Below are 25,844 nucleotides of genomic sequence, written 5' to 3' on the forward strand. Positions count from 1 at the left end.
AAAGAGGAACCCTACTCCACTGCTGGTGGGATTGCAGGATGGTGCAACCACTATGGAATGGCAGAATGAGAGAGAGAATCTCCTAGGTACTGATTCACTCCTCAGATGCTTACACAATGATCAGAGCTAGGAGCCAGGCTGAAGCAAGGGATCTGACGCTCCACCTGGGTTTCCCATTTGAGTGTAGGGGTTCAACACCTAGTCTACCTTGTACTACTCTCTCAGGTGCATCAGCAGGGAGTTGAACCTGAAGCAGAGCAACTGGGACTCAAACTGCCATTCACATAGAATGGTGACCCTGCAGTATGTCAGTATGGAGAATACTTAGGCAATTAAAAGTCCACCTACCATATGACACAGCAATACCACTCCTAGGAATATGCCCAAAAGACTTGCTACACGAGAAAGCAACAGGCACCGCAGTGTTCTTTGCAGCAGAATCAACAATCATGACAACATGGAAAACACCTAAATGTCCATTAGCAGAGGACTGGATAAAGAAACTGGTTCATCTACACTATGGCTATTTAAAAAAATGAAATACTATACTTTGTGGCCAAATGGGCCAAACTAGAAACCATTATGCTAAGTGAAATGAGCCAATCCCAAAAGGTCAGATATCATATGTTTGCTCTAATATAAGATAATATGATGTCATAACCAGGAATAATACATGTGAATCTTACTCTGTCACTTCATACTAATCTGTACCTTCTGTAATAAGATTTTCTGATGTAATTCATTAATCAGCAATCCATAAGAGACTGATTGTTTGTAATGGTCATTGTCCCTTTTATCACTGTTATTGGTACTGCCCATAAATAACAAAGATCTAGTCCTTCACTGGGGCCCTGGGATACAAGAATGAATTCACAATGAAATGACTGATAGTCTCCTGCATGGTTGGGAGACACTCCAGTGGCAGCTTGATGAACTTGGGAAAATTCACGAAAGACACCCATATGAGACTGGAGGGGAAAAAGCTAGAATTGGGAGTGGAGCCAGGACTTAAAACACAAGAACTCTGATATGGGTTATGGCTGTCCCAAGCAGTGTCTTAAGTGCTGGCACAGTTCTTGAAATAAGAAAAAAAAAGGGGGGCCCGGCACGGTGGCACAGTGGTTAAGGTCCTCGCCTTGCACGCCCCGGATCCCATATGGGCACCGGTTCTATCCTGGCAGCCCCGCTTCCCATCTAGCTCCCTGCCTGTGGCCTGAGGACAGCCCAAGGCCCGGAAGAGGCTCCTGGCTTTGGATCGGCATAGTATCTGCCATTGCACTCACTTGGGGAGTGAATCATCGGATGGAAGATCTTCCTCTCTGTCTCTCCTCTGTGTATATCTGCCTTTACAATAAAAAAAATAATAAAAATAAATCTTTAAAAAAAAGAAATAAGAAAAAAAATGTCACTGGAAAACTTTTTATTATCTGACAAAAGAACGAAGCAGCTAAAACTTTCTTGAGTTTTGTAGTAATTTTCCATAGCTTGTAATTCACTCGATATCTTTATATGCCCACTTCTTAAATATATTTTGCTTCATCAAAGCCTTGTTCTTGTTCTTCTCCATCAGTAATTAGTAAACGTTTCTAACCCCAAGGACGTCTGCCTTATTCTTGTAGGAATAGCAGGCACACTAATCAACATCAAAATTAATGCTGCTCTGAAATGTCAAACTCATTGTAGGAGTTAATTCTTTGCAATTATTATATTAGTGAATATCCAATAGCCTGTTATTCTATTACTCATTAAATACATCTGTAATGAACTTTGCTGGAATAATTGAAAGAGAATAATAGAGAATTTGCAGAATGACATTTTCTTCCAGAACTGAATATACAATACCTTTATATGAAGACTTCCTAGGGACTGATTTTTATAATTAAATTAGAATCAGCCTTTCTATACAAATTAATTTCTAACTACATTTAGCTTAAAACTATCTGTGGCTTTATTTAGGTTTTTAATATCATTATATATGGAAAAAAATTTTGATTAGTTGTGCCACCACCATGTTTTTGATGTATTTGTAAAAAGCTCGTGAGATTTTATTTCTCTGGTTTTGCAAATAGATGTTCAGATAAAGAATTAAATACAAACTTGGAGGTTAAAATATGCTTAACCTTAACCAGATTAACTGATTCTATCTGTATAACAGAATTCTGTTTTCAGAACCCAAGATTATAGAGATTTTGCTTTAAATTAATTTTAGTAGGTCAAACTAATTTGGAGCAATTACTTCCTGTGAGCTCTTAGATCTGAAGCCGTGGTTTGGGAACGCTCTGGGAAGTACAAGTGCCTGAGCTGTGTATCCACAGGCCTACTCTCTGAATATGTCTTAACTGCCATCCGGAAGATGTCAGGGGTACTGACGGCTCACTGTCAGCAAGACAGGCAAGATCATTAGCTTAGTTCTTCAAGGAGGTAGCATTGGTAACTGGACAAGGGAGACTGGTGAGAAGGTTTAAGTGGAAGAAGATGGCGGGTTGAAGGCAAGTTGTTTCAGAATCGGCCTTAGCTCAGGATAAGAGATCTTCATAGCCAGTGCAGAATTATCCAACGAAAGAATGAACCACTTGCGGTCATGGGCCTCTCCATCTGTATTTTCTTTTTGAAATTCAGGTTGAAGAAGGAACTAAAAACATACGGCTTGGCTCACTAATTGGTTTGATTGTTGAAGAAGGAGTAGATTGGAAACATGTTGAAATTCCCAAAGATGTGGGTCCTCCACCACCAGCTGCAAAACCCTCTGTGCCTCCCCCCTCCCCAGTTCCACAGACTTCCATGCCTGTCAAGAGGGTACACACGCCAGGATCCCTGCAGTGAGTATGTTTATTTGGATGATAATATTTGTTTTTCAAATTATTGTGGTAGTTTTTAGTATATTGTAATCATTACATATTTCTGCATTAAGTAGGGAGTTGTTGGTCTTTCTTTTTTTTATTAGGATGCTGAGACCTAGAATTGATTCTTTTACTATCATTCAATAAAGCAATAGTTGTGAACATTTGCTATGGTTTAGGTGACCTGAAAGTCTTGCTTACCCGGTGGGAAACTGCCTAATCTGCCACAGTATGCATGAATAAGATTTTAGGATTCCAGAACAGAAGGCACACGTCACATCATATACCACACTTCACATCAGGTTCCCATTCATGGAGTTCTAATGTATCGTGAATTCCAGCTTCAGATATATCGATGATATGATGGGGGCCAGCTTTTTAACATGCATCTCTTTAAAAAAAATTTTTTTTTTTTGCTTATTTTAAAATGTACTTATTGAAAGGCAGAGAAACAGAGATTTTTTCATCTGCTAGTTCTTTTCCCACAGCCTGCAGTAGCCAGGACTGTGCCAGGTTACAGCTAGCAGCCTGGACTCCCCTCCTGGTCTCCCATGCGGCTGGTCCTAAGCCCTTGAGCATCCCAGGAGCATTATCAGAAAGCAGTAACAGAAGCAGGGGAGCCCTATTGGGGACCTTACCTGTCCCCCTGGGATGAGATGTCAGCACTGCGGTACCACTGTGCCATGCCCCAAACTTGATTTTTCTTCAGACTGTTCTGTATTTGAGTTCTAACAGATTAGAACTCGGTGTTGTCTCGTTGCATTGTTTCCTGGAGTTTTGCGTGGTTTCAACTGACAGGTTTCACAAATTCTGACCAATTTCATCGTTTATTTCATTTTAATGTCCCTATAAATTAGGCATAGTGACTTTTTCTTTAAGAAAGTTCTTCCTAGAGAAAAGATCTATTAAGAAATGCTTTTGAACTTATTTACAAATTCAGATCCTTTCATTTTTTTCAGGCTTTCCCCCTCTAGTTTACTGTTGTTCTTGTTAGCCAAAAAATTCAGTGTTTTTTGAAATCCGTTGAGAAGTATCTGTGACTCCAAAGCCTTGGCTGCTTTTCATGTGTTTCTTTGACCATAACAATGCAAAGGTGACCCTGGCACATTCTGTACCCAGTGCCCCCTCAGCAACGCCTGTGGAGATAATAGCGTGTGATCTGCTTCTGTCGAGCTAGACGTCCTCAGAGGCAGATGGGTCAGGCCCTGCTGTGTCGCCTACAAGGTGACTGACCAGTGCCTCTGCAGAGTTGGCCCGCATAGTGATTTTACACTTTAAAATCGATTGGATAGCAGCTAATTTTATTTTTATTTTTTTTAATTAAAATTTCCATTTTCTCAAAGAATCTAAGGATATAGTAACTTTGACCCCTATGTGAGCACAGACTCTATTCCTGAAATCCAGCAAGTGCCGAGGTGTTCCTCTTCATTCCTTTAGTTTGAAACGTCTAGACGTAGTCTGTTTTTGCTCATTTGTGTATACTGATGGTGCGGTTCTCGGTGTTTGCTGCTTGGCTTACAAGTCTTCATGGAAGAGTAGGAACTTACTGCTCATGTGACTTTGAGTGTGTCCCAGCTGGCTTGTCTATAAAGTCAGTATTATCATTATTGCCATTGTTGGTTCTGAAGGACATGTAAATGTACTTTCATGTGAATACTAAGGTCTTTAAAGAGTATGAAGAATATGGCTCAGCAGCAAGAAACAAAGTACAATTTTAAAACTGAGTAAAGAACTTAGTCAGGCAATTCTCCCAAGAAGATAAACAGATGGCTGTCCAACACTTGCGAAGTCGCCCAGTATCACCAGTCACTAAGGAAATGCCCGTCAGAACCACAGTGAGACGCTCCCTCACACCTACTATTGTAGCTGTTATTCAGATGCCCCAAAATATAACAAGGCTTGGTGAGGATGTGGAAAAATTCGACGTCTTATGCATTGCTGATGGAAAATGATGCAGCTATGTGGAAAACAGCACATCACTTCCTCAAAAAATTTTAAAAATAGGTTTACCATGTCACCCAGGAATTCAGTTTATGATTATGTACTGAAAACATCTGAAAGCAGAGACTTGAAACATTTATTCATTAATGTTCATTTCAGCATTATTCATATCAGCAAAAGTCTGCATATAACCAGTGGTGGGCTCCTCAGCCTTCGAAGAAAAGGATTCTGGATTCTGGTATATGCTTTATCCAAGGTGAACCTGGAAGAAATTATGCTGAGTAAAATGTCAGTCACAAAAAATAAGTACTGTGAAGTGCTCAGAGCAGTCAAATTGGAAGAAACATAGAACAGAACCGTGGTTGCCTGACACTGGGAAAGAAAGGCATGGAAAGTTAGTTCTTGGTAAATCCAGAGCTTAAGTTTTGGAAGACAAAAAAAATCTCTGGCGTTAGTTGCAAAGCAGTAGTTGTTCTTTATGCCACTCAACTCTATACCTAAAAATGCCCAGAATGGTAAAACTTTGTGTAGTTTGCTGCAGTGAAAAAATATGAAAGAATAATAATATTAGTTCTGTGTGTGTGATGAGTAGCCCTGTACAAGGTAATTACTCAAAAGTAAAGTTCTTTAGTACTTACTACTGAAAGGCTATTTTGAAATGCTAAATAGACTGTTAAGAAAATGTTTTGAGGATAAAATAAACCAGATTAGAGATTATTTTAACTGTCATCATCACAGGTCGCTTTGGTTTTATTGCAAAATTCTGGTTCTCTGATTATCAGCAAAATATTGACATGTACATTGCTTTAAATCAAGAATAACTGTTGATTCCATTCATCTTTCTGTTTTGTTCTCTTAGGATGCGGTTAAGTCCGGCTGCCCGCAATATTCTGGAGAAATATGCACTGGAAGCTACCCAGGGCACAGCGACTGGGCCTCGGGGAATATTCACTAAAGAGTAGGTATTCACTTCTTAAATAAATTAACCAGTCCTATTATTTGCAATGATCATTTTCTGAAAGGTGTTTTTTTTTTTTTAGTTTATTTATTTTTATTGAAAAGTCATATTTACGGAGAGGAAGCTCTTCTGTCCATAGATTCACTCCCCAAGTGGCCACAATGGCCAGAGTTGAGCCAATCTGAAGCTAGGAACCAGGAGCTTTTTCTGGGTCTCCCACACAGCTGCAGGGTCCTAAGGCTTTGGGCCATCCTCAGCTACTTTCCCAGACCACAAGCAGGGAGCTAGATGGGAAGGAAGCAGGGCCGCCGTGATTAGAACTGGCGCTTATATGGGATCCTGGCCTGTTCAAAGCGAGGACTCTAGCCACTAGGCTACTGCACTGGGCCCAACTTTTTTTTTTTTCCTTAAATTTTTATTTGAAAGGCAGAATTACAGAGGGATTGTCCTTCTGCTGATTCACTCCCCAAATAGCCTCAATGGCCAGAGCTGGGCCAATCTGAAGGCACGGCTCAGGAGCTTATTCCTGGTCCCCTACATAGGTTGAGAGGCCCAAGTACTGGACCCATCCTCTGATGCTCTCCAAGGAGCTGGATTGGAAGAGGAGCAGCCAGGATGTGAAGGAGTGCCCATGTGGAATTCTGGACCACAGGGGGGAGCTTAGTGGTTCATTCTGAAAGAATTGAAAAAGAGCTTATTCAATGGTAAGATTTAAAAGTAGGCATGCTGTTCTTGTAAATTATCTGCAAGGGCTTTCTGGGTGATTGACCCACTATTGAAGAACATTTCCAGTTTGGTAATAACGCTAGATCTTTAGAAATGATAATGAATGTGGGAAATGGAGCAGTGACATTTTGTAGTTCAGTTTTTCAGAAGTTTTTTTCAGAAGTAAACATTGTTGCACAATTTGGAGTGTCAGTATCTCATGTTAGAGTGCTGATTCAAGTTCTGGCTGCTCCGCTTGCAGTCAGCCTTCCTGCTAGTGTGCCGGAAGGGCAGTGGGTGATGGCTCAAGTGCCACCCTCAGGGGTCACCTGAATAGTGTCCTCCCCTGTTTCAGCCTGGCCTGGTCCTGCCCTGGTTTTTTTTAGCGTTTGGGAAGTGAATCAGGCAGTGGAAGGTCATCTGTCATTTTACCTGTCTTTCTGTTTTTTCCTCTCTTGGCTAGCTCAAACTGATTTTTCATCATAGATTTCAAATCTGGTTCTGTATCCTCCCTGTACCTTTCACTTCAGTTTTCTAAGAGATCGCTTGTTGCTAATTGTCTGATTCCCCAATCTCCAGAGATGCTCTCAAACTGGTCCAGTTGAAACAGATGGGCAAGATCCCTGACTCCAGACCAGCCCCAGCTCCTTCAGCCACTCCAGCAGCACCTCTGCCCCCACAGGCCACAGCTGCACCCTCGTATCCCCGGCCCATGATCCCACCAGTCTCCACTCCTGGACAGCCCAATGCAGCGGTAAGTACATTTGTATTTTCAGATGAGTGGGAGAGAAAGGAAGAAGCTTCACAGCTTCAGTGTCATGCATGTGATGTGGTTCTTCTGATGCCTTCTCTTTTGGGGAATGATGCCAGAGTGTTGTTGTTGACATTCGTTCCTTTATGTGGCTGTTTCATTTTTTTCCTTAGGGAATTGATAGTCTCAGTAGAAAGAACTATGAAGATTGCATCATTGAGCTGATTAACCCAACCATTGCTTCTCAGACACTTGCAGAGTAACAACAGCATTTCCTGTTCAAATTATTCCATTTTTTCCTGTCTCCTGTTACATGTCGTTCACTTTCCTCAAAAAAGAAGGAATGTTTAATTAAGATTGAATAGGCAAGTAGAAAAAAGATTAACAGCTGTACTGCTGCAACGGAGAGATGTATCTTATTGAATGGATTATATGTGAACTGTATGTTTCATGGGAGACAGATTTTTAATGTATATTAATGATTCATGACAACATTCACAAAAGTTTTATGAGTGGTTGGTCAGATTATCATTTCTTTAAAAAGCAGGTTATTCCATTCTGGCAGGTAAGTTTTTTTTTTTTTTTAAATTACTGTATATAGAAAGCATTAATACTATTTGATTCAAATATCTTATCGACACAATGTTTGATTTCTTAGGAGAGCATTGGCAGAGATGAAATTAGTTGTACTTTTGGCTGTTCTGTTGAGATGATTGTAATCCAGTCCTGGAGTAGAATGAAGGGCCAGGGAACAACTAGGAGTAGTGGAAAGTTCCCTGTGCTTTTCAAAGCACCTCGTGGACCAGGATGAAGAGCCCAGTAGAGTTATGGGAAGATTTTGTTATCTCATTCAGGCTTTATGTATTCATGTGACTTTTTTAAAAATTGAAAACCAAAAGAGAAGTCACTTGGCAGCTCATCTGTTATGTTGGATTGTGTTTGTTGATGCCACTTTCATTAGAATTACCTGTAGTAGGGCTGCTGACTGATTGCTTTGAATTAGTAAGTGATGTTTATGACAGATTGCTTACAGGTGGTGTGTGTGTGTGTATCTTTGTTTTTTTGTTTGCTCTGTGTGCATGATTATGTATGTATATTATATATAAAAACATGCATATACACATATATGCCCATATATACCTATGGGAGAATTCATACTGAATGGGTAGATTTCTTTTTAGTCATATTAAATATATTAGCATAAGATTCACAACTAAAACATGAGTCTCACCATTTTGTTTCTACATTTGAATCATAAACCCAGCAACTGCTCAGACGTCTTGTATTCTTATGCTAAGAATGTTTCATAGTGCTTTTCCTATGTTCTTCTTCAGTTGTTATGATTGGTTAAGTTAGTAAGACTGGAGTTTAGCTAGTGAGATTTTGTTTTTTTCATTCTTCGTTCTTACAGTTTTATAAACCAGTTGCTATTTATTTGCAGGGCACATTCACTGAAATCCCTGCAAGCAATATTCGAAGAGTTATTGCTAAGAGATTAACTGAATCTAAAAGTACTGTACCTCATGCGTATGCTACTGCTGACTGTGACCTTGGAGCTGTTCTAAAAGTTAGACAAGATCTCGTCAAAGGTACGTGGAGTTGAATCTCCTTAAAGTAGTATTTATGCTACCTTAATTATCAAAATATCCCTTATTTGTGAAAGATAGTTTCGATATTTCTGAGATGTTGTTGGCTTCATTGCTCCAGGGTTGAAAAAAAATCTTTCCAGAATCTCTTGTCTGACCAGTTCCACTTTAGTGCATCCACAGACCAAGACACTTATTGCATAACTCGGCCAGGAGAGTGACTCAACCTGTTCAGCTTTCATTCACTGATGAGGCACTCAGCATCCTCTGCTGGCCAAGATGAGCTGGTTGTCATGTGCCCCATGTGCAAGGTATTCTGTCCACCGCAAAGGAATCAGCTGAGTTGGCCTAGTCCTGAAATACATAATCCAAGGTTGAACCACATTTCTTCTCATTTTTCCTGTTGCTGGGGTCTGAATCCAGTGGTCTAGCCGGGGAGTCCCCCAAGAAGCCTCACCTGAGAAGTCCTCAGACTTGACTCTGGGTATGCCAGTTAGTTCGGGGTCAGGGTCTGTCCATCTGCCGCAGCAGCCAGCTCACATAGCACTGGGTGAACTGCCTGGTCAGTCCTGCGTCGGGCTCCATCGCTCAGGCAGGCCAGCAGTTGCTGTGGTCTAGCTGCGCCTGGTCTGCCCCTAGATCTATTTTTCTCAAAAGAGCTTTGGTAGTTTATGTCTTTCAAGGAATTTGTTTACATTACTTATATGAATTGCCAAATTTCTTCTCATAAAGTTGTTCATAATGTTACCTTCTTACTAGCCTTAATTTTTTATATTAGAAATTTGAGACTTCTTATGTTTTTGTTGCCTAAAAATTCATGTATTGATTTGTGAGAGACAGGGAGAACTCGCATCTGTTGTTGCATTCCTCAAAATCCAACAACTACATCTGGCCGAGTCCAGATGGAGAGGCCAAGAATTCATTCCAGCCCTTCCGTGGGTGACGGGAACCCAGTTACTCAAGCCCCCACAGCTACCTCCCAGGGTCTGTCTATATTGGTGAGGTGCTGGAGTCTGGAGCCAAGCCAGGCATTCTAATGTGGTCTACAACTGTCTTAACCAGCATTAATCTTTAGACTATATAACTGTCCTTTCACGTAGCTCGGTAAGTCTGGCTAGAGGCCTAACAGTTTCGCTCATCTTTTCAAAGTACCGGCACTTGGTTTCGCTACTTTTCTCTGTTATTCGTGATTTGAATCCACTGATTACTGCTTTTTCCTTTTTGTTCACCACTGCAGACTTTTTTGGCTTCTGCTTTTACTGTGTGTCTTTCTGTATCTTTTTACTTTTAGTATGTCTTTATAGTTAAAAGGATTTCTTAAAGACAGCATACCTTTGTTTTTTGTTTTTTTCCCCCCAAGATTTGTTCTTATTGGGAAGGCAGTTTACAGAGAGAAGGAGAGACAGAGAGAAGCATTTTCCATCTGCTGATTCACTACTCCAAGAGGCTGCAATAGACAGAGCTGAGCCTATCCAAACCCAGGAGCCAGGAGCTTCTTCAGGGTCTCCCACATGGGGTACAAGGTTCCAAGGCTTTAGGCTGTCCTCTGCTGCTTTCCCAGGCCACAAGCAGGGAGCAGGATGGGAAGTGGGGCAGCTGGGACAGGAACTGGCGCCCATGTGGGATACTGGATGTACAAGGCAAGGATTTCAGCCACTAGGCTACCACACTGGGCCCAGGTTCTTGCTTTTTAACTCCAGTTGTGTAATCCCTATCTTTGAATTAGGTGTTTAGTTCATTGATATGTACTGGCTGCATTTCAACTTACCATTTTATTCTTTTTTTTCTACTTGTCTCATCTCTGTATCCTTTCTTTGCTTTCTTGTCTCCTTTTGGATCGTTTTTCTTTATATTTTACAATTGAGCTCCTCTCACCTATATTTTGTGCTACTACTGTCATGTTTTACAAGTTTTTTTAAAACTTGTAAGCTAGAAAATGTGCTTAGTTTTTTTGTTTGTTTGTTTTAGCAAAATAACTATCTTTTAAGGAAATTCAGAATCAGAAAACAGTAGATTTTCCTATCTTCATATTTCTTCTATTTGTATATTCTTTTTTTTTTGTATAAATCTAAAGTGCTGTGTGCTATTGTTATTCTTCCTAAAAATTTTGTTAAGTCCTCCTTGTGGAGTGGATTGGCAGTGAATTCTGATATTGTCTGCTTCATTTTTTTCCCTAACATTTTTAATTGTGGATGAGCATTGTGGCGTAGCACATAAAAGCTGCCACCTATAATGCCAACATCCCATGTGGACAATGTTTGTCCCAGCTATTCCACCTCAGATCTAGTTCTCTGCCAACGGCCTAGGAGAAGCGGCAGAAGATTGCCCAGGTTCTTGTGTCCTTGCCACCCTAATCGAAGACCTGGATGAGGCCTTGGCGTGGCCCAAGCCTGGCCATTATGATTATGGCCTGCAGGGGAGTGACCCAGCAAATGAAAGATCTCTCTCTCTCTCGATATTTTCTGTCTAACTCTGAATTCAGATAGGTAAATGAAATCATTAAAAGAATTTAAATGGCATTAAATTCCCCATTTTAACCATGTTAATTTGTAGTTAGCTCAATGACATTAAGTGCTTTCACATTCTCGCGTGTCAATCATCTGTGCATCCACAGAGCTTTTCTCACCTTACACAACCAAACCTGACCCATGAAATGCTGAATCTTAATTCCTGCTCCTTTCAGAGCCGTGGAAGCGCCACTCTGTGCTCTCGTCATGTGAATCACACTGCAGTCGGGTAGCTCTGGAGAATGAAATTGTTTCTTATTTTGTGTTGTATATCTTCAAGTTACAGGCACGTTCTGGTGGTTGGCAGACTTTTCTTCCTAAGGCTTAACACTAGCCTGCTGTGTGTGTTGTATACCATATTTGTGCATCTGCTCATCTGTGGCTGGCACCAGCGTCACTTCCGTCTTTCTGCCATGAAGTGTAAAATGGTGCCAAGGTCGTGGATGAACAAATATTTCTTGTATCCCTGCTTTCAGATCTTTCAGGTATATTCCAAGAAACAGAATAGCTGGAAATCTGGTAATTTTGTAATGTTTAGGACTCACCACTGTTCTCTACAGCGACTGCAACATGTTAGGCATTTCTAAAATCACTGTGCACAAGTTCTGAGCTTTCTGTTTCCTCATCAGAAATTATTTTCCCTTTCTGCTAGCTGTCCCAATGAGCATATCTTACTGATACTTGAAAGATATTTCTGTCAAGTACAGAATTTTAAATTAATAAATTATCTATTCTGTTATCTGATAGATTACAAAATGTTTGTTAACATTCTTTTTTGTTTTCCTCTAAAAAACCGAGGCAACATGGAAAAAACAAGCAGACTCCTCTGTCAGTTGGTTCACTCCCTAAATGCCAACAACATTCAGGTCTCGATCAAGTTGAAGCCGGAGCCGTGGGACTCCATCCTGGGCTCCCATGTGGATGACAAGGACCTAGCATTTGGGCCATCATCTGCTTCCTTCCCAACACATTTGCAGAGGGTATGTTAGACACAAAGTAATGAGGACTTAAATCAGCACTCTGACATGGATGTGACCCATGAAGCCATCACAAATAGCAGTGAATCGTGCTGTGCTGTATCACCCAGCCTTGTCACCACTCCTTGTCTTAACCTGCTGTGCAGTAATGCCCGGCCTTGTCACCACACATTGTCTTTGCTTGCCTGTATGATGTTTCTCCCAACTCCCAGGTGCTGCATCCCTCCACCTTCAAGATCAGAAAAATCTCTACCCCTCAGTTTGACTGTTACATTCCCAAAGTCAAAGGTTGATTTTTTTTTCCCCCTGTTGCATTTGTACTGTTTAGGTTTCTCTTGGTTTCTTGCATTTGTGGTTTGTCTTTCATTTAGGACAAATTCCAGTGATATTTCCTGTATCTTCTACTTGATGCGTTTTCTCCTTGGGATTCCAGTGATGGTGTTAGGCTGTTTGAATTATCCAAAGCTTAGTTGCCCTGTTCTTTTCCTTTCGCCTCTTTTTCTCTTTGTGTTTCAGTTTGGATAATTCAGTTGACCTAGCTTCAAGTTCAGATTCTTTTCTTGGCTTTGTTTAGTCTGTAAAGCTTGACGGAAATATTCTTTATCTTCCAAAGCATGTTTTTCCCTTCTGTGTCTCTGCTTGAATGACTTTTATAGTTCTTGTCCCTCTGCATACATTTGCCATCTGTGCAGATGGTCCCACGCACTGTTCCCCACAGCTCCCACACTCACAGCCCGTTGTCACTGGTTTCTCTTCCTTTTGGCATTCAGTTCACCTGCTTCTTTGTGATCTCAGCTCTGTAGTGGACGCAAGGAAAGTAGGCTTTTTTTTTTTTAAAGATTTATTTATTTTTATTGCAAGTCAGATATAGAAACAGGAGGAGAGATAGAGAGGAAGATCTTCCGTCCGATGATTCACTCCCCAAGTGACCATAATGGCTGGTGCTGTGCCAATCCGAAGCCAGGATCCAGGAATTTCTTCCAGGTCTCCCATTCGGGTGCAGGGTCCCAAAGCTCTGAGCCATCCATTACTGCTTTTCCAGGCCACAGGCAAGGGGCAGGAAGGGAAGTGGAGCTGCTGGGATTAGAACCGGCACCCATATGGGATCCTGGCACATTCAAGGCGAGGATTTTCGCCACTAGGCCTCCGCGCCAGGCCCAGAAAGCAATAACTTTTGAAAAAAAAATAAGTATGAAAACACCTTTTATGGGTTGCAAATCATATTTTTTTGTAGTCATGCTAATTAGAAGTTAGAAAAGGAGTAGGTTTTCTTTTACTTTTTTTTCTTTTTTGCCTTCTTTTCATGAGGCAGGAAATAGTAATTCTTTAGTGGGAGACATAGATCAGTTTAGTGTCTGGCAGATCCAGATTTTGTATGTCCTTACCGTTAGCAGTGTTCATGTAAATGTTCAGAGAACTCACTTTATCTGTTCACTTTCCTTCCTTCATTCCTTTCTTTCCTTTTTTAAAATTTTGTTTATTTTCATCTCTTTGAAAAGTAGCGCAACAGAAAGAGGAAGAGAAAAGAAAAAAAAGAGGGAGAGGTGATTGAGATTGAGATCTTGCTACTATCCATTGACTCTCAGGAGTGCTGGGCCCGGCCAAAGGCAGAGGCTCAGAGCTCCATCCTGGTCTCCCATGTGAGCGGTAGGGTCTCAAGCACTCAGGCTGTCAGGTGTTGCTTCCCAGGATGCATCAAGGGAAGCTGGATCCAAACTGTAGCCAGGACTCAAACTGGTGTTCTTAGGTATCCTAAGAATTGACTTAACTCCCAGCACCACATGCCTGCTCTTCTACTGTTTGTTTTGTAGGGCTATAAACTCTTAACATTCCACTAGCATGTTTCACACTTGTGGTTTTGTAACAATAATATGCAGGTGGAAAATTTCGGTATTCGTTTAACGGACTGTTTCCTACTCAGATTGCCACATATGTCTCCTTTCAGTATTAAGAGTTAAAGGAACTTTCCAAGACATCTGACACATGTGAGACTTTAGATACCTAGTTGTTATATAAGTACAAGTGTCACATGAGAAATTGAGTATACAACTCTAAAGCTCCAAATGCATTAGAACTAAACATAGAATTTGGAAGTCATCGTTATGTAAATGCTATCAGACCCAGTGTACTGAAGGTTCTGCCTGGGGAGATACCAAGGTTGAAAGGGATTCAGGGCCAACATGATGACTCACCTGGCTAATCCTCTGCCTACAATACCCACATCTCATATGGACACCAGTTCATGTCCTGGCTGCTCTAATTGCTCTACTTCCCATCCAGATCCCTGCTTAAGACCTGGGAAAGCAGCAGAAGATAGTCCAAAGCCTTGGAACACTTTACAAGCATGGAGATCCAGAAGAAGCTCTTGGCTCCTGGCTCCTGGTTTCTTGTTGTTGTTTGTTTGTTTTGTTTTGTTTTAATTGGAAAGTCAGATAAACAGAGAGAAGGAAGAGGGGAAGATCTTCCATCTGTTGATCACTTCCCAAGTGTCTGCAGTGGTTAGAGCTGTGCCAATCCAAATCCAGGAGCCAGGGACTTCTTCCAGGTTTCCCACGTAGGTGCAGGGTCCCAAGGCTTTGGGTTGTGTTTGACTGCTTTCCCAGGCCACAAGCAGGGAGCTGGATGGGATGTGGAGCTGCGAGGATTAGAACTGGCACCTGTATGGGATCCTGGCATGTGCAAGGCGAGGAGTTTAGCCACTGGGCTCCCATGCCGGGCCCCGGGTCTGGCTCCTGGTTTCTGATCGGCTCAGCTCCTGCATTTGTGACCTTTTGGGGAATGAACCAGTATATGAAAGATCTTTCTCTCTGTTCCTCCTTCTCTTTGTAAATCTGCCTTTCCAATAAAAATAAATAAATCTTTTGAAAAAAGAAAGGGACTTAAAATCAGCACATGAGCATAGAGTGGAAGAAAACCTGGAGGTGATTAATGGTGGCATAGCAGTCGGTTCATGAAAGTGCTTCAAAATGAAGAAAGGGATCACCTTGAGCATGCTTGCAAGCCCGGAGTACAGTGAAGACAGAATTTGAGGTGAGGACTATGGGCGTAGGTGGAGATTTAGAAGGGACCAGTGGTAAATGATTGAGGAAACCTTATTGTGGATAGCTAAAGGTAGCAGGCAAAGTGAGAACAAGGTTGAAGGAGCTGCGAGAGGTAAGCAGAAGTCATATAATATTCTATGTACATCTTGGAATGTGCAGACTATGTCTTATCAATGTGGTCATCGCTAACAGCCCCTGACCCCGGAAATCCACGAATTTTTACTTCTAAAAGGGTTTTATATTTCTGGAAATCTGAGTTGGCAAACTGTGATACTTGGGAACTAACAGTATAACAAGCAGACAGAATTTAGTTTTATGGTAACATATCTGACTACTGTCTGAAATCTCCACATACCTTCAGAATGAGTTGCTGTTCTCTAAAAATTCCATGATGCTGTCGTAACAGGGTGTTCCTTGCCACGTACCGTTGACCAGATGTGAATCCTACGATCTTTTTCTAGAAGCTCTTCAAAGAAAGTGTCAGTGGGATTTACATTGTCCAGCACTTTCAAGCTATTGTCCAAAGTAAAGATACAGAGCAGGTGCTTCGGTTAGGTTGAACTCCGTGAGAAGGGAGCGATCCACTGCCTTAAAGTCATTGCATCTACTGGAAAGAAGTTCAGGCAGATACACCATCAGTCTCGACAGAGAACCTTGCTTTGTTCACTGCATCAGGACCTATGCCAAAATTGCTTCCTCATTGGCATTTCCTGTATCCTGTTGGCTTCAGTTCAAAAACAGCTCATGTTTAATGCCATTGTTTAAGAATGCTTTTGTGTATTCCATCAATTTAAAAATATTGAGCACATGTACAGGTGCTTATTAAAATGGTTTTATGTACTACTCTTCTAATGAAGTTAATGTGTTACAAAGCATAGACAGAATAAAGGCATTTTCAAAGAAAGTAAGAAAGAAAAATAAGTCATCTTGAATCTTCCTGGACACAGGTACCACAAAGAAATCTTTTTGGAGACGTAGGAATCCTTTGTTGTGATGTGTCCTTCAGGTTCTTGTGTATGATGCCTGTGCTATTAAAAATACTGAATCAAGGCCCAGAAGTAAGCTGTTATATTCGTGGCTGATATTTATTGAGGATCTCACTTAATACAAACTTTTCTAACCAAGGGACTGTTGTTGAGTAAACAGACAAAGGAAACTTGTAATTTTAAAAGTCATTCTCTGCCACTACAGTTCACAATTTAACAAATTTGAAATGATAACAGTCAATATTAAAGTTTTATGCATACTAATTATCATGTTTCTTTTTCTTTCAGATGACATCAAAGTATCAGTAAATGATTTTATCATCAAGGCAGCAGCTGTTACTCTTAAAGTAAGCAACAAAGCCCATAGATTGTATGATAGTTATTGATTTAATCTCTGATTTTACTGAAGGAATTAAGGCTCACAAACTAATTATAGCCTAATAAAGACCACTTTCCAGCAGTTACTTGATCTGCCATCTTGTGCTGTGACCAATGGAAGCATTAGAGACACAACAGTGACGTGAGCCCCTTCCCATGAGCCTCTGTTCTAGGTGGTGGAGACAAACACAGCAGGTGAGGCGGATATCATAACCAGGGCTGCTGATCTCACACACGAGGGCGGCCTCCTAGCAAACCAGCAGTTTTGACACAAACTGAAAAAACCCCAAGAGTGAAAGCAAAACCTTCCAGACAGAGGCTGGGTGTGAGCAGAGGATCCTGGTATCCACAAAGACAGCACTGAGGGTAGTACACGGTGCCTAGGTGAGGATGACTGAGCATGGGGATGATGGAGATAAGGCTAAAAAGTTTTTCACACGCAAAAAAAGTGGAGTTGAAGCAGGGTACCTATTCATCATGGAGAGTAGCAGGAATTTTACCAGTAAGAAGAAAGCTTTTGAAGGTTTCGTTTGTTTTTAAGATGTATTTGTAAAGCAGAGTGACAGAAAAGAGAGAGATCTTTTTATTCACTAGTTCATTTTGCGAAACAATGGTCACAGTAGTTGTGGTGAGCCAAGCTGAAGCCAGGAGCCAAGTCTTCCATGTGTTTGTCAGGAGCTGGGCACATTAGCGTGGACAAAGGAAAGCAGGGAGTACCAGGACTTAATTAGACACTTTCATGTGGGATGCTGACATCCCGAACTGCGGTCAACCCAGTTGCCGCACAGCACCTGCCAGAGGAGGGTTTTGGTCTCATTTCGCTTTCAGCAGAAGGTGCTGCTCTGGATGTTCTGTGGGCTATTGACTGTGGCCGGTGTAGAAGCACTGTGCTCACGTAGAAGGCTAGAGAAGGTGACTATGACTTGGACTGAAATGCCAGCGGTGGAATTGGGGTGAAGTAGAAATTTTGGCTAAATTGTAAAATTAAGCCAACAGAATTGAGGATGGATTGAGTATAGGATGTGAAAGAAAAAGCAAGGTTTTAGACCCAGGCAGTGGGAGGAGTATTTTCTATGTAATAAGATGGGGGAAAACTTAGAGAAAATATTTGTAGCAGAGTATCTGGAGTTTGGTTTTGAACCTGTTGTTTGTGGAATCCAGTAGATACCCCAGTGCAGGCAAAAGGAAGACAGGTGGACATAGGTGTTAATTTGAAACCCAGATTCCTGCCTTCTTTCTGTAATGAGGATTTCTTTTTTTCCTTTAAGATTTATTTTCTTGTAAGACAGAGTTACAGGAAGAGAGGGGAAACAGGAGAGAGAGAGGGAGATCTTCATTCTGCTGGTTTATTCCCAAGATGGCTGCAGCATCCATGACTGTGCCAGACTGAAAACAGGAGACAGGAGCTTCATCCTGGTCTCCCATGAGGGTGACAGGGACCCGAACCCAAGGAGCATCTTCCCCTCCTTTTCCCAGGCCATGAACAAGGAGCTGTAGGAATTAGAGCAGCTGGGACACGAGCTGGCACCCGTATAGGATGCTGGTGTTTCAAACAGTGGCATTATGCGCTGTGCGACAATACTGATCCCAATGGAGATGTTTTCTGAGATCACTGCTTCTTAGGTACTATAATCAGTATATACTTAATTATGAACTTAGTTTTCTCAAAAAATACAATAATGGACTTTAAAGATGTGTTTTCAACATGTGTTTAATGGTTTGTGTGGTTTTTTTCCTCTTAATTGTTTTTAATTATATTATAGATCTAATTATGAATCATTCTTATACTCCTAAGTGAATTTCAGTGGTTATTAGCTATTTGTTAATATGTCATTGTATATTTTTGTATCAGAAGCAGAAACTGTATTTTAGATTTTGTGCTGGTTTTTTTTTTCTTTTGAAATCATTGACTTCACAAAATGAATTTAGATTCTTTTTTTCCTTTCTCCATGCTTATTTCAGTTGATTCTGAAGAAAATACTTCTTGAAGCTTTGTGCAGTTCACCAATAGACATTTGAATATAGCAGTTTTGGGGAGGATCTAGGCAGCTTTCCTATTTTTTCTTTCCTGTAATTTCTAATTTGTGTAATTTACTGATTTTTCTTGAATTTGCTTTGGGAATAGTTTTCCCAGAAAACCATTCATCTCATGTAGATTCCTCAACTTATTACTAGAGTCATTCAGTTGGCCTTTGAACGCAGGACATTCAACTGTGTCCCATACATTTTGCTACATAATTTTCTATTGAAATCTAATTGTTAGAGAGTCTTGTGAGATTTTTATTTTCCTTCTCCCTCTCTCTCTGTCTCACTTTACTATTGTCTATACAGAAGTTAAAACCTTTGCAGGACTGAAGCTTTAGTGTTTCTTCATGGCCTTGTTGAATGAATGGTTGACCCAGTCGTGTCAGATGAGAGGCCTTTGAAGCATGAGGTGAAGGGCATCCTGCAGCAGAAATGACATAATGTGCCAGTGGGGAGTCTGAGCAACAGGGAGTCAGTTTGTGGGTGCCCATGCATGAGGGAGGTGCTGCAAGCCAGGACTGATCTGTGAAAGCCAGCATTGTAGTATTTGGCAACATTAGTCTCTTCATCTTTTTTTTTCCCTCATTATGGTTGTTTGTGTGTTGTGTGTACAAACACTTAAATATAGTATATGCCGTTTGTTTACCAAGTCTAGGAAATCACTTGTAAGTAGGGAAGTCATTTATCAAAGGCCTGCCATTGCTGCCCAGGCCTGTGCCGGAAAGGCTGGGGTCTCTCCACTTACAGGTCGTATTTGTTATCGTGTGAGGCAGGATGTTTAGCAAGTATGCTTAGTGAAGGTTTTTAAACTATGATATATAAATAGAACAAAACATATACATGTTCGTAATTGTCTCAGACTTGCTTCAGAAAGATGGTATATTAACTGTGACTGTCCAGAACATAAACAAATAATAACAGAGATCAGACCTTTTTTTTTTTTCCAGCCAGATATTTATCTGTTTCCTTCTATCTGACAATATCCGCTTTGGAAAATGTGTATCAGTGTTAATCAGTATTTTCTTATAACCACCTTGGTGCAAAACTTCCACTTTACATGTTTTTTTCCCCTCCTTTTTCTAGCAAATGCCAGATGTTAATGTAAGCTGGGATGGAGAAGGTGCAAAGCAGCTGCCAACTATTGACATTTCCGTGGCTGTGGCAACAGATAAAGGTTTAATAACACCAATCATAAAAGATGCTGCTGCTAAGGGCATACAGGAAATTGCCAGTTCTGTCAAGGTGTGTCACATGAAACACTGTACTTTGAAATGTTAGAATATACTTTTCAATAAGAATTTTCTGATCAATCTTGATGTGATTGTTCACCCTGACTTTTGGGGGAAATGGTTTATTTCAGGATTGTCACTTGAGTATATGAAATTAAAGACAGAGAAAGAGGGCGTGTATGGAAGTGAACTTCTGTCCTCTGATATCTGCCGTGTCCAGGGCTGGCTGGCAACTAAGAACTAGAGCCAGGGCTCCCACATGAGTGGCAGAAACAGTTGCTTGCACCATCACCTTGTGCCTCCAGAGTCTGTATGAGCAAGAACTCAGTAGTTGGAGCAGGAACCAGGAATTGATCCCAGTTACTCTGAAGAATGGTGTGGCTGTCTTAACCAGGAGGATAACTGCCTGCCTAGATATATGGAATTTTAAGTTATAGTCCAAGGATGAATTTTAATAAAATTTGTTATTAAACAATTCAGAAATAGGAGAAAGCTAAATTAGAGGCTGGATTTATTCAAGCTACAGATATACACAGTATTTCCCAACATCTGGAATTCAACCCAAGGATGCTATTTCAGATAGAAGCGAACATTGAGGTAAAGATGAAACTAGACCTGTGAGAATTCTTAATATATGCGGCCCAGCATAGTAGTCTAGTAGTAAAATCCTCACCTTGCATGTGCTGTGATCTCATATGAGCACCAATTCATGTCCTAGCTTGTTCCACTTCTCATCCAGCTCCCTGCTTGTGGCCTGGAAAAGCAGTAGAGGAGGGCCCAAAGCTTTGGGGCCCTGCACCCATGTGGGAGACCCAGAAGATGCTCCTGGCTCCTGGCTTTGGCTCAGCTCCAGCCATTGCGGCCACTTGGGTAGTGAATCAGCGGATGGAAGATCAGTCTCTGTTTCCCTTTTGCTGTGTAAATCTGCCTTTCCAATAAAATAAAATAAATGTTTAAGAAAACTGCTAATGTATGGACAGAAGATGATTATTTTCATAAAAGAAATTTTAGTAATTTTTTCTCTGAAATTGAAACTACTTGAAGTACTTATTATTCCCAAGGCAATATGAACAAATTCAGTTTCACCAAAAGACCACATGGAACAGAACAGGCACTGAGGGAGAATAAAAAACAAAGCAAGACGACTTTGGGGAGCTTTTAGTAAATGTACAGACTTCTATGTAATGAATGCAATTGACTGCGTTTAAAGCTTACATGTAAATGCTCGGTTTACTTGGAATTTTTGAGTTGATTATAATTAAGGATGAGCCTAATAAAATTGATATTTTTTGGATTCCTATTCTGCTTTTTGGTAAGATTTGCACAGTGTGCATGGAAAAAATGCAGCTGCTCTTCTTAATTCAAAAGTAGCATTAATTTGTGTAATTCGGAAGTCAAAGTCATAGAATAGTGGAGATTGATTTACTGTGATGTGGTACATGCTTTTTATTTTTCAAGAATATTCAGTGGCCATGAGATTGCATTTATTTGTGAAGTTCAAGTGAGTTTAAGTATGGAAATAATCTGTAAGAATGAAGTAACGTGTACGTACTATATAGTAATTACTACAAAGGTCTGTAGAGTTAAATTTTCCTATTTTGTGTGTGTTGTGTGTATATATTAAGTTTTTAATGAATCATTATTTAAAGAAATTTTTTAAGTCCCAGCAGCCTCACACGGTAGGAAGGGCGGTCGTGATTGCTCGGAATGTAGGTCTCTGTCAGCCCTGAGCATTTCCTGTTCGTGTCCCTAAGACATCCTGCATCGGGCTGCTCCACCTGCTTGCTCTCCCATCAGCTACTTGTAATTGACACCCTGTTCTTCTTGGGATCTAGACACCGGGATCAGTTCTTCATTTCATTCTGTTTTCCCAGTACCATAGTTGGAACCTCAGCTTCCCCTTTTAGAAATTGAGGACCAACATGGTAGGACTAAAAAGCTGTGGAAGTGAGGATTTCTTCATCCCCAGGCAGTTTGAGTCTAAGGTCTGCACTTACCACCCTTCTGCTCCTTCACTCCCCTTCCGTTCATCACTCCCCACTTCTTTCTCATCATCTGCTGCTTTACCAGCCCTCTGTCTTTTTGCTCTCTCAGTTTCCAGTGGTGGGGGGGGGGGCTTGATTTGTCCCACCATGAACATGTTTGTGTGAAGTACTACAGCTGGGCAGGTTTCTCATGGCAGGCCTAAGCCTGACAGGGTACAAAGCCCAACAGCCTGTGTGGTGTGACCATCTGCTTTTGTTGAGGAGGAGGAGGGACGTGGAGGCACAGGAAGGCTTCTCTGGAAAGGCTGGCATCTCGTGTGACCTTTTTATCATGGTGGCTCTGTGGTTCACAGGAGTGCTTACAAAAGGCATATCTTTGGTCTCTTAAAAAATGTTTCTTGCTAAATTGGTTTACAGATGGAAGCATGACTTTTTTTTTAAAGGAAACTTAAATCGTGGGTGGTATTGTTTCTCTTGTTTTCTCACTGTGGCTCAGTCATTGTGTGTTTTAGATATTCTTCACAAAGGATAATTTCATTTAACTGTGATGAGCTAGCGGACATTAACAAATGACTCATGCATGGATTTGAAGTCCTGGGTACAAGATTGCATTGGAATTTTTCTGCTGTGCAAAAAGCCCCAGCAACTTCCCTAAGTTTTTGAAGCAGTTGGGGTCTTCCCTCTGTAATAAACACATTTGCTCTTCTGTGCTATAATGTTGTTCAGTTTTAACCCCTGCTTATGCAAAAGGGGAGACAGTGAGGTTTCCACTAGTGAAAGAGGGCTGTTTATAAACAGTTTGAACCTCGTCTGTGTGTCTACATCAAATCAAAAATTGTACTGCCTGGCTTACTATGATATTTAATATACTTACACAGGTAAAATGTAGAGTGATCTTAATTCTAAGAGGAAAATCTACTTCAAATAGAATAATGGTGATAATTCATGTGCATTTATATATGTTCTCGTTTAAAAGAATTACGAAAGCCTGTGTACAATTAAACTCAGAATAACCGTAACAATAATAGCAACTAGTGTATTATGTACTTTGATTGTAGCCTTTTATAAAACAATTCTTTTAAAAGGAACCTTTTATATACTTTAGTTTTTAAGCCTCTTTGAAACCAGCCAGTCAAGTGCAAGTACATTGTAGCAGCTGTAGAAGCAGTGCCCCCAAGCATTAATTAAGCTTGGCTGGTCTCTAGTTATGAAACCATCTTGTGACTGTGGTGATGTGGTGACCAGATGCTGTTTTACAAACTGTAGCATTTTGCCTAAAAAGTTATTTGAGAAGCATTTTTGGACCTCAAGAAACAAATGAGTCCAGAACGGCTGAGGACTAAGTAGTTGTAGCACATGCACTGGGATCGGCTGCACCACTCCGCATGAGGGAAGGGAGTTCTGTGTCCACAAGACATCTTTTTCCCCCTCTTTGATCAGTTTATTGTTAGTAATAATAGTATCGTTATTTCAAAAAATAAAGACACTGGGCTAGATTAAGCTTTTTTCCTTTTGAATCTTTTTTTTTTTAAATTTTGATTCACTGGAAATTTTCTCCTCTTCTTTCAATGAAATTTCATCAGACTTTATAAAATTTCAACAAAACCCAATCCAGACTTGAGTTTTATTGATTCTAAATAGTGTTTTATTTTGTTTTAAGGATTTTTTAAATTGTTACTGTTTTCCTTAATACAGCTTTGTAGATATAGAGGTTCCCCTGTCCCCGTCCTTCCCTTCTTCCCCTCCCACTTGCTTCTCCTATATTATTACAGAAGTATAGTCCAATGAGAATTAGCGATTCTTAGACTCTGCAGTCTTCCTCAGACTTACCTAGTCCAGACTTTTCTTGGTGTCAATTGGCAGAACTATCCTGTTGTGTATCTAGGATCTGGCTAGGGGTTTTGTTTGTTTCAGTATTTGTACTTGCAGTCCAGTTCATAAAATTAATTTTTATTGGTTCCTGTCTAGTATCAACATATGTTAATATCAGTTACCTTGAAAATGTTTTTGCAAGTTCACGTGATATATGTATGTTTAAGTCATATGAACAATTTATATGGATTAAAGCAGGAAAAATACATTTGTGCTTTTTGTTTTTGTTTTTGTTTGTTTTGAGAGAGATGGGTGGGGGAGAGAAACAGAGAAATTCCGGTCTGCTGGCTGCCTCCCACATGCTCACAGTGGCTAGGGCTGGGTCAGGAGTCGTTAATACAGCTCAGGTCTCTCTTGTGGATGACAGAATGCCAGTTCCCTGAGCTGCCGCTGCTGCCTGAGGGTCTGCATGAGCAGGGGCCTTAGGAGCTGCCACTGAAGCTGGGGATCAAACCCAGACCATCTTCACTGCTAGGCTCAAATCTTAGTCCTGTTCTCTGACATTCCTAAGACATTTCCTGTGAATTTCAGAAAGTTCCCAGGAAATGAAATTAAAGGATAAATTTACTGTGGTGCAAAAAATTTTGAAATCCTTGCTTGCATAGTATTTTAATAATATATATATTGCATGTTAACATTTGAAAATCCAGCATATACAAAGTTTATCTCTTCATTTTTCTCTCCGGATCCAAATACTTTTCTTAATATCTATATTCAAATAGTGTAAATCTGTAATTGTTTTAACTGAGAGTAGTCACATTAAATGTGTTACAGTCATCTTTAGCGTTTTGATATTTCTGAAAGCTTTTCAAAGTTAAGTCATCTGTATCTTAACTTTGACTGTAACTGTATTTATGTTCACTGTGTCAGGTAAGATATTAAGTAAGCCCTAGATTTATTCATCTACTTAAATGACAGCATCATCCTTTTCTTCTATGCTTTCTCTTACAAACGAATTCATTATATATACATATTGTTTTGTATTTGCTGGCCCAAGCTCTTTTTCTTTGTTTTTAGAGCATTGAAACTAAAGATTAACTGAAGTATGATTAATTCCAAGTGCAAGTGTGGGAGGAAGATTTAACTTGTTACTTAATGCCACTCTGTCATTTGTCTTTTCATCGTTGCCACCCTCAAGAGTGACAGGAGAGTGTGCACTTTTACATTCCTTGGGGCAGTATGCATTAGACTGACTAGGGTAATGTTTCTTTATCTCAGGCACTCTCCAAGAAGGCGAGGGATGGCAAGTTGTTACCTGAAGAATACCAAGGAGGATCTTTTAGGTAAGTTTAAATCCTCTATTACCAGTAACATCAAACAAATAGGGCCATAAGGCATTAAGTCCATGTCAGTCTGTTTCATTTACTTATCGGAAGAATTTTAAAAATTTAACCTAAATACCACATACTTTGCTTAAACAGCAGAATGTGTGGAAGTGTGCTTCAAACTTCATAGCAATGCTGGCGGGAACCCATTAGCTCCTAATGGCAGCATACATTCTTCTAGAGGGGAGACGGACTGGGTTGTCATGACTCACAGGTGACAGTGAGCTTTTGCCTTTTCATAAATTACTTCTTGTGATCTCTGTTTTAGTTGCCTATTTTTTAGCATAACTTATATATGAGGGTTGTTTAGAAAGTTTGTGAAAGAAATAGGATTAAAAGTATATCTGGGTGCTAAGGGTGCAAAAAAAGAGAAAAGATGTTTGCATAGTATTTCCATAGTTCACCTTTTCCAGGAACATTTTAAAAGCCCTCCTCATTCCCCCTCACTCCCATACATTGAGCATTGAGCATGGCTTAGTTTTTACAAAGTAGAATAAGCCTGTGTGAGCGCTCAGAGATTCAGAACCTCATCTGTTTCCTAGAGCCTCCCTCTGCCCTCCCTGATCATCTGCTGCTCACAGGTAGCCACCATTTGGAGATGGAGCACCATACGTGTGGTTTGATCTTCGGAGTGGCTGTGTTTGCTGCTGGCACTCCTTTGACTCAGCGTCAGTGTCTGAGTTGTGTCCTGTGTGGAGCCGGCGTGCACTCAGTGCTGCACCATAGAGCTCTGTTGAT

General features: G+C 40.6%; 1 protein-coding gene across 2 annotated transcripts in view; it reads left to right on the top strand.

The window, feature by feature from the left end:
- Positions 1-25,844, top strand: part of PDHX (pyruvate dehydrogenase complex component X) — a 57,193-nt gene that overhangs the window by 27,238 nt on the left and 4,111 nt on the right. Inside the window, exons 4-10 of one of the 2 annotated variants that reach the window (XM_040980094.1) lie at positions 2,620-2,819; positions 5,641-5,739; positions 7,024-7,198; positions 8,637-8,784; positions 16,581-16,639; positions 19,779-19,937; positions 25,000-25,064. In XM_040980094.1, coding sequence (XP_040836028.1) covers positions 2,620-2,819; positions 5,641-5,739; positions 7,024-7,198; positions 8,637-8,784; positions 16,581-16,639; positions 19,779-19,937; positions 25,000-25,064 — 905 coding nt within the window. The remainder of the gene's footprint in view (positions 1-2,619; positions 2,820-5,640; positions 5,740-7,023; positions 7,199-8,636; positions 8,785-16,580; positions 16,640-19,778; positions 19,938-24,999; positions 25,065-25,844) is intronic. The other variant, XM_040980095.1, reaches the window with a different exon arrangement.

Source organism: Ochotona curzoniae, unplaced genomic scaffold (assembly GCF_017591425.1).
Source record: "Ochotona curzoniae isolate NIBS_2020 unplaced genomic scaffold, NIBS_Ocur_1.0 contig_3432, whole genome shotgun sequence".
Classification (NCBI taxonomy): Eukaryota; Metazoa; Chordata; class Mammalia; order Lagomorpha; family Ochotonidae; genus Ochotona; species Ochotona curzoniae.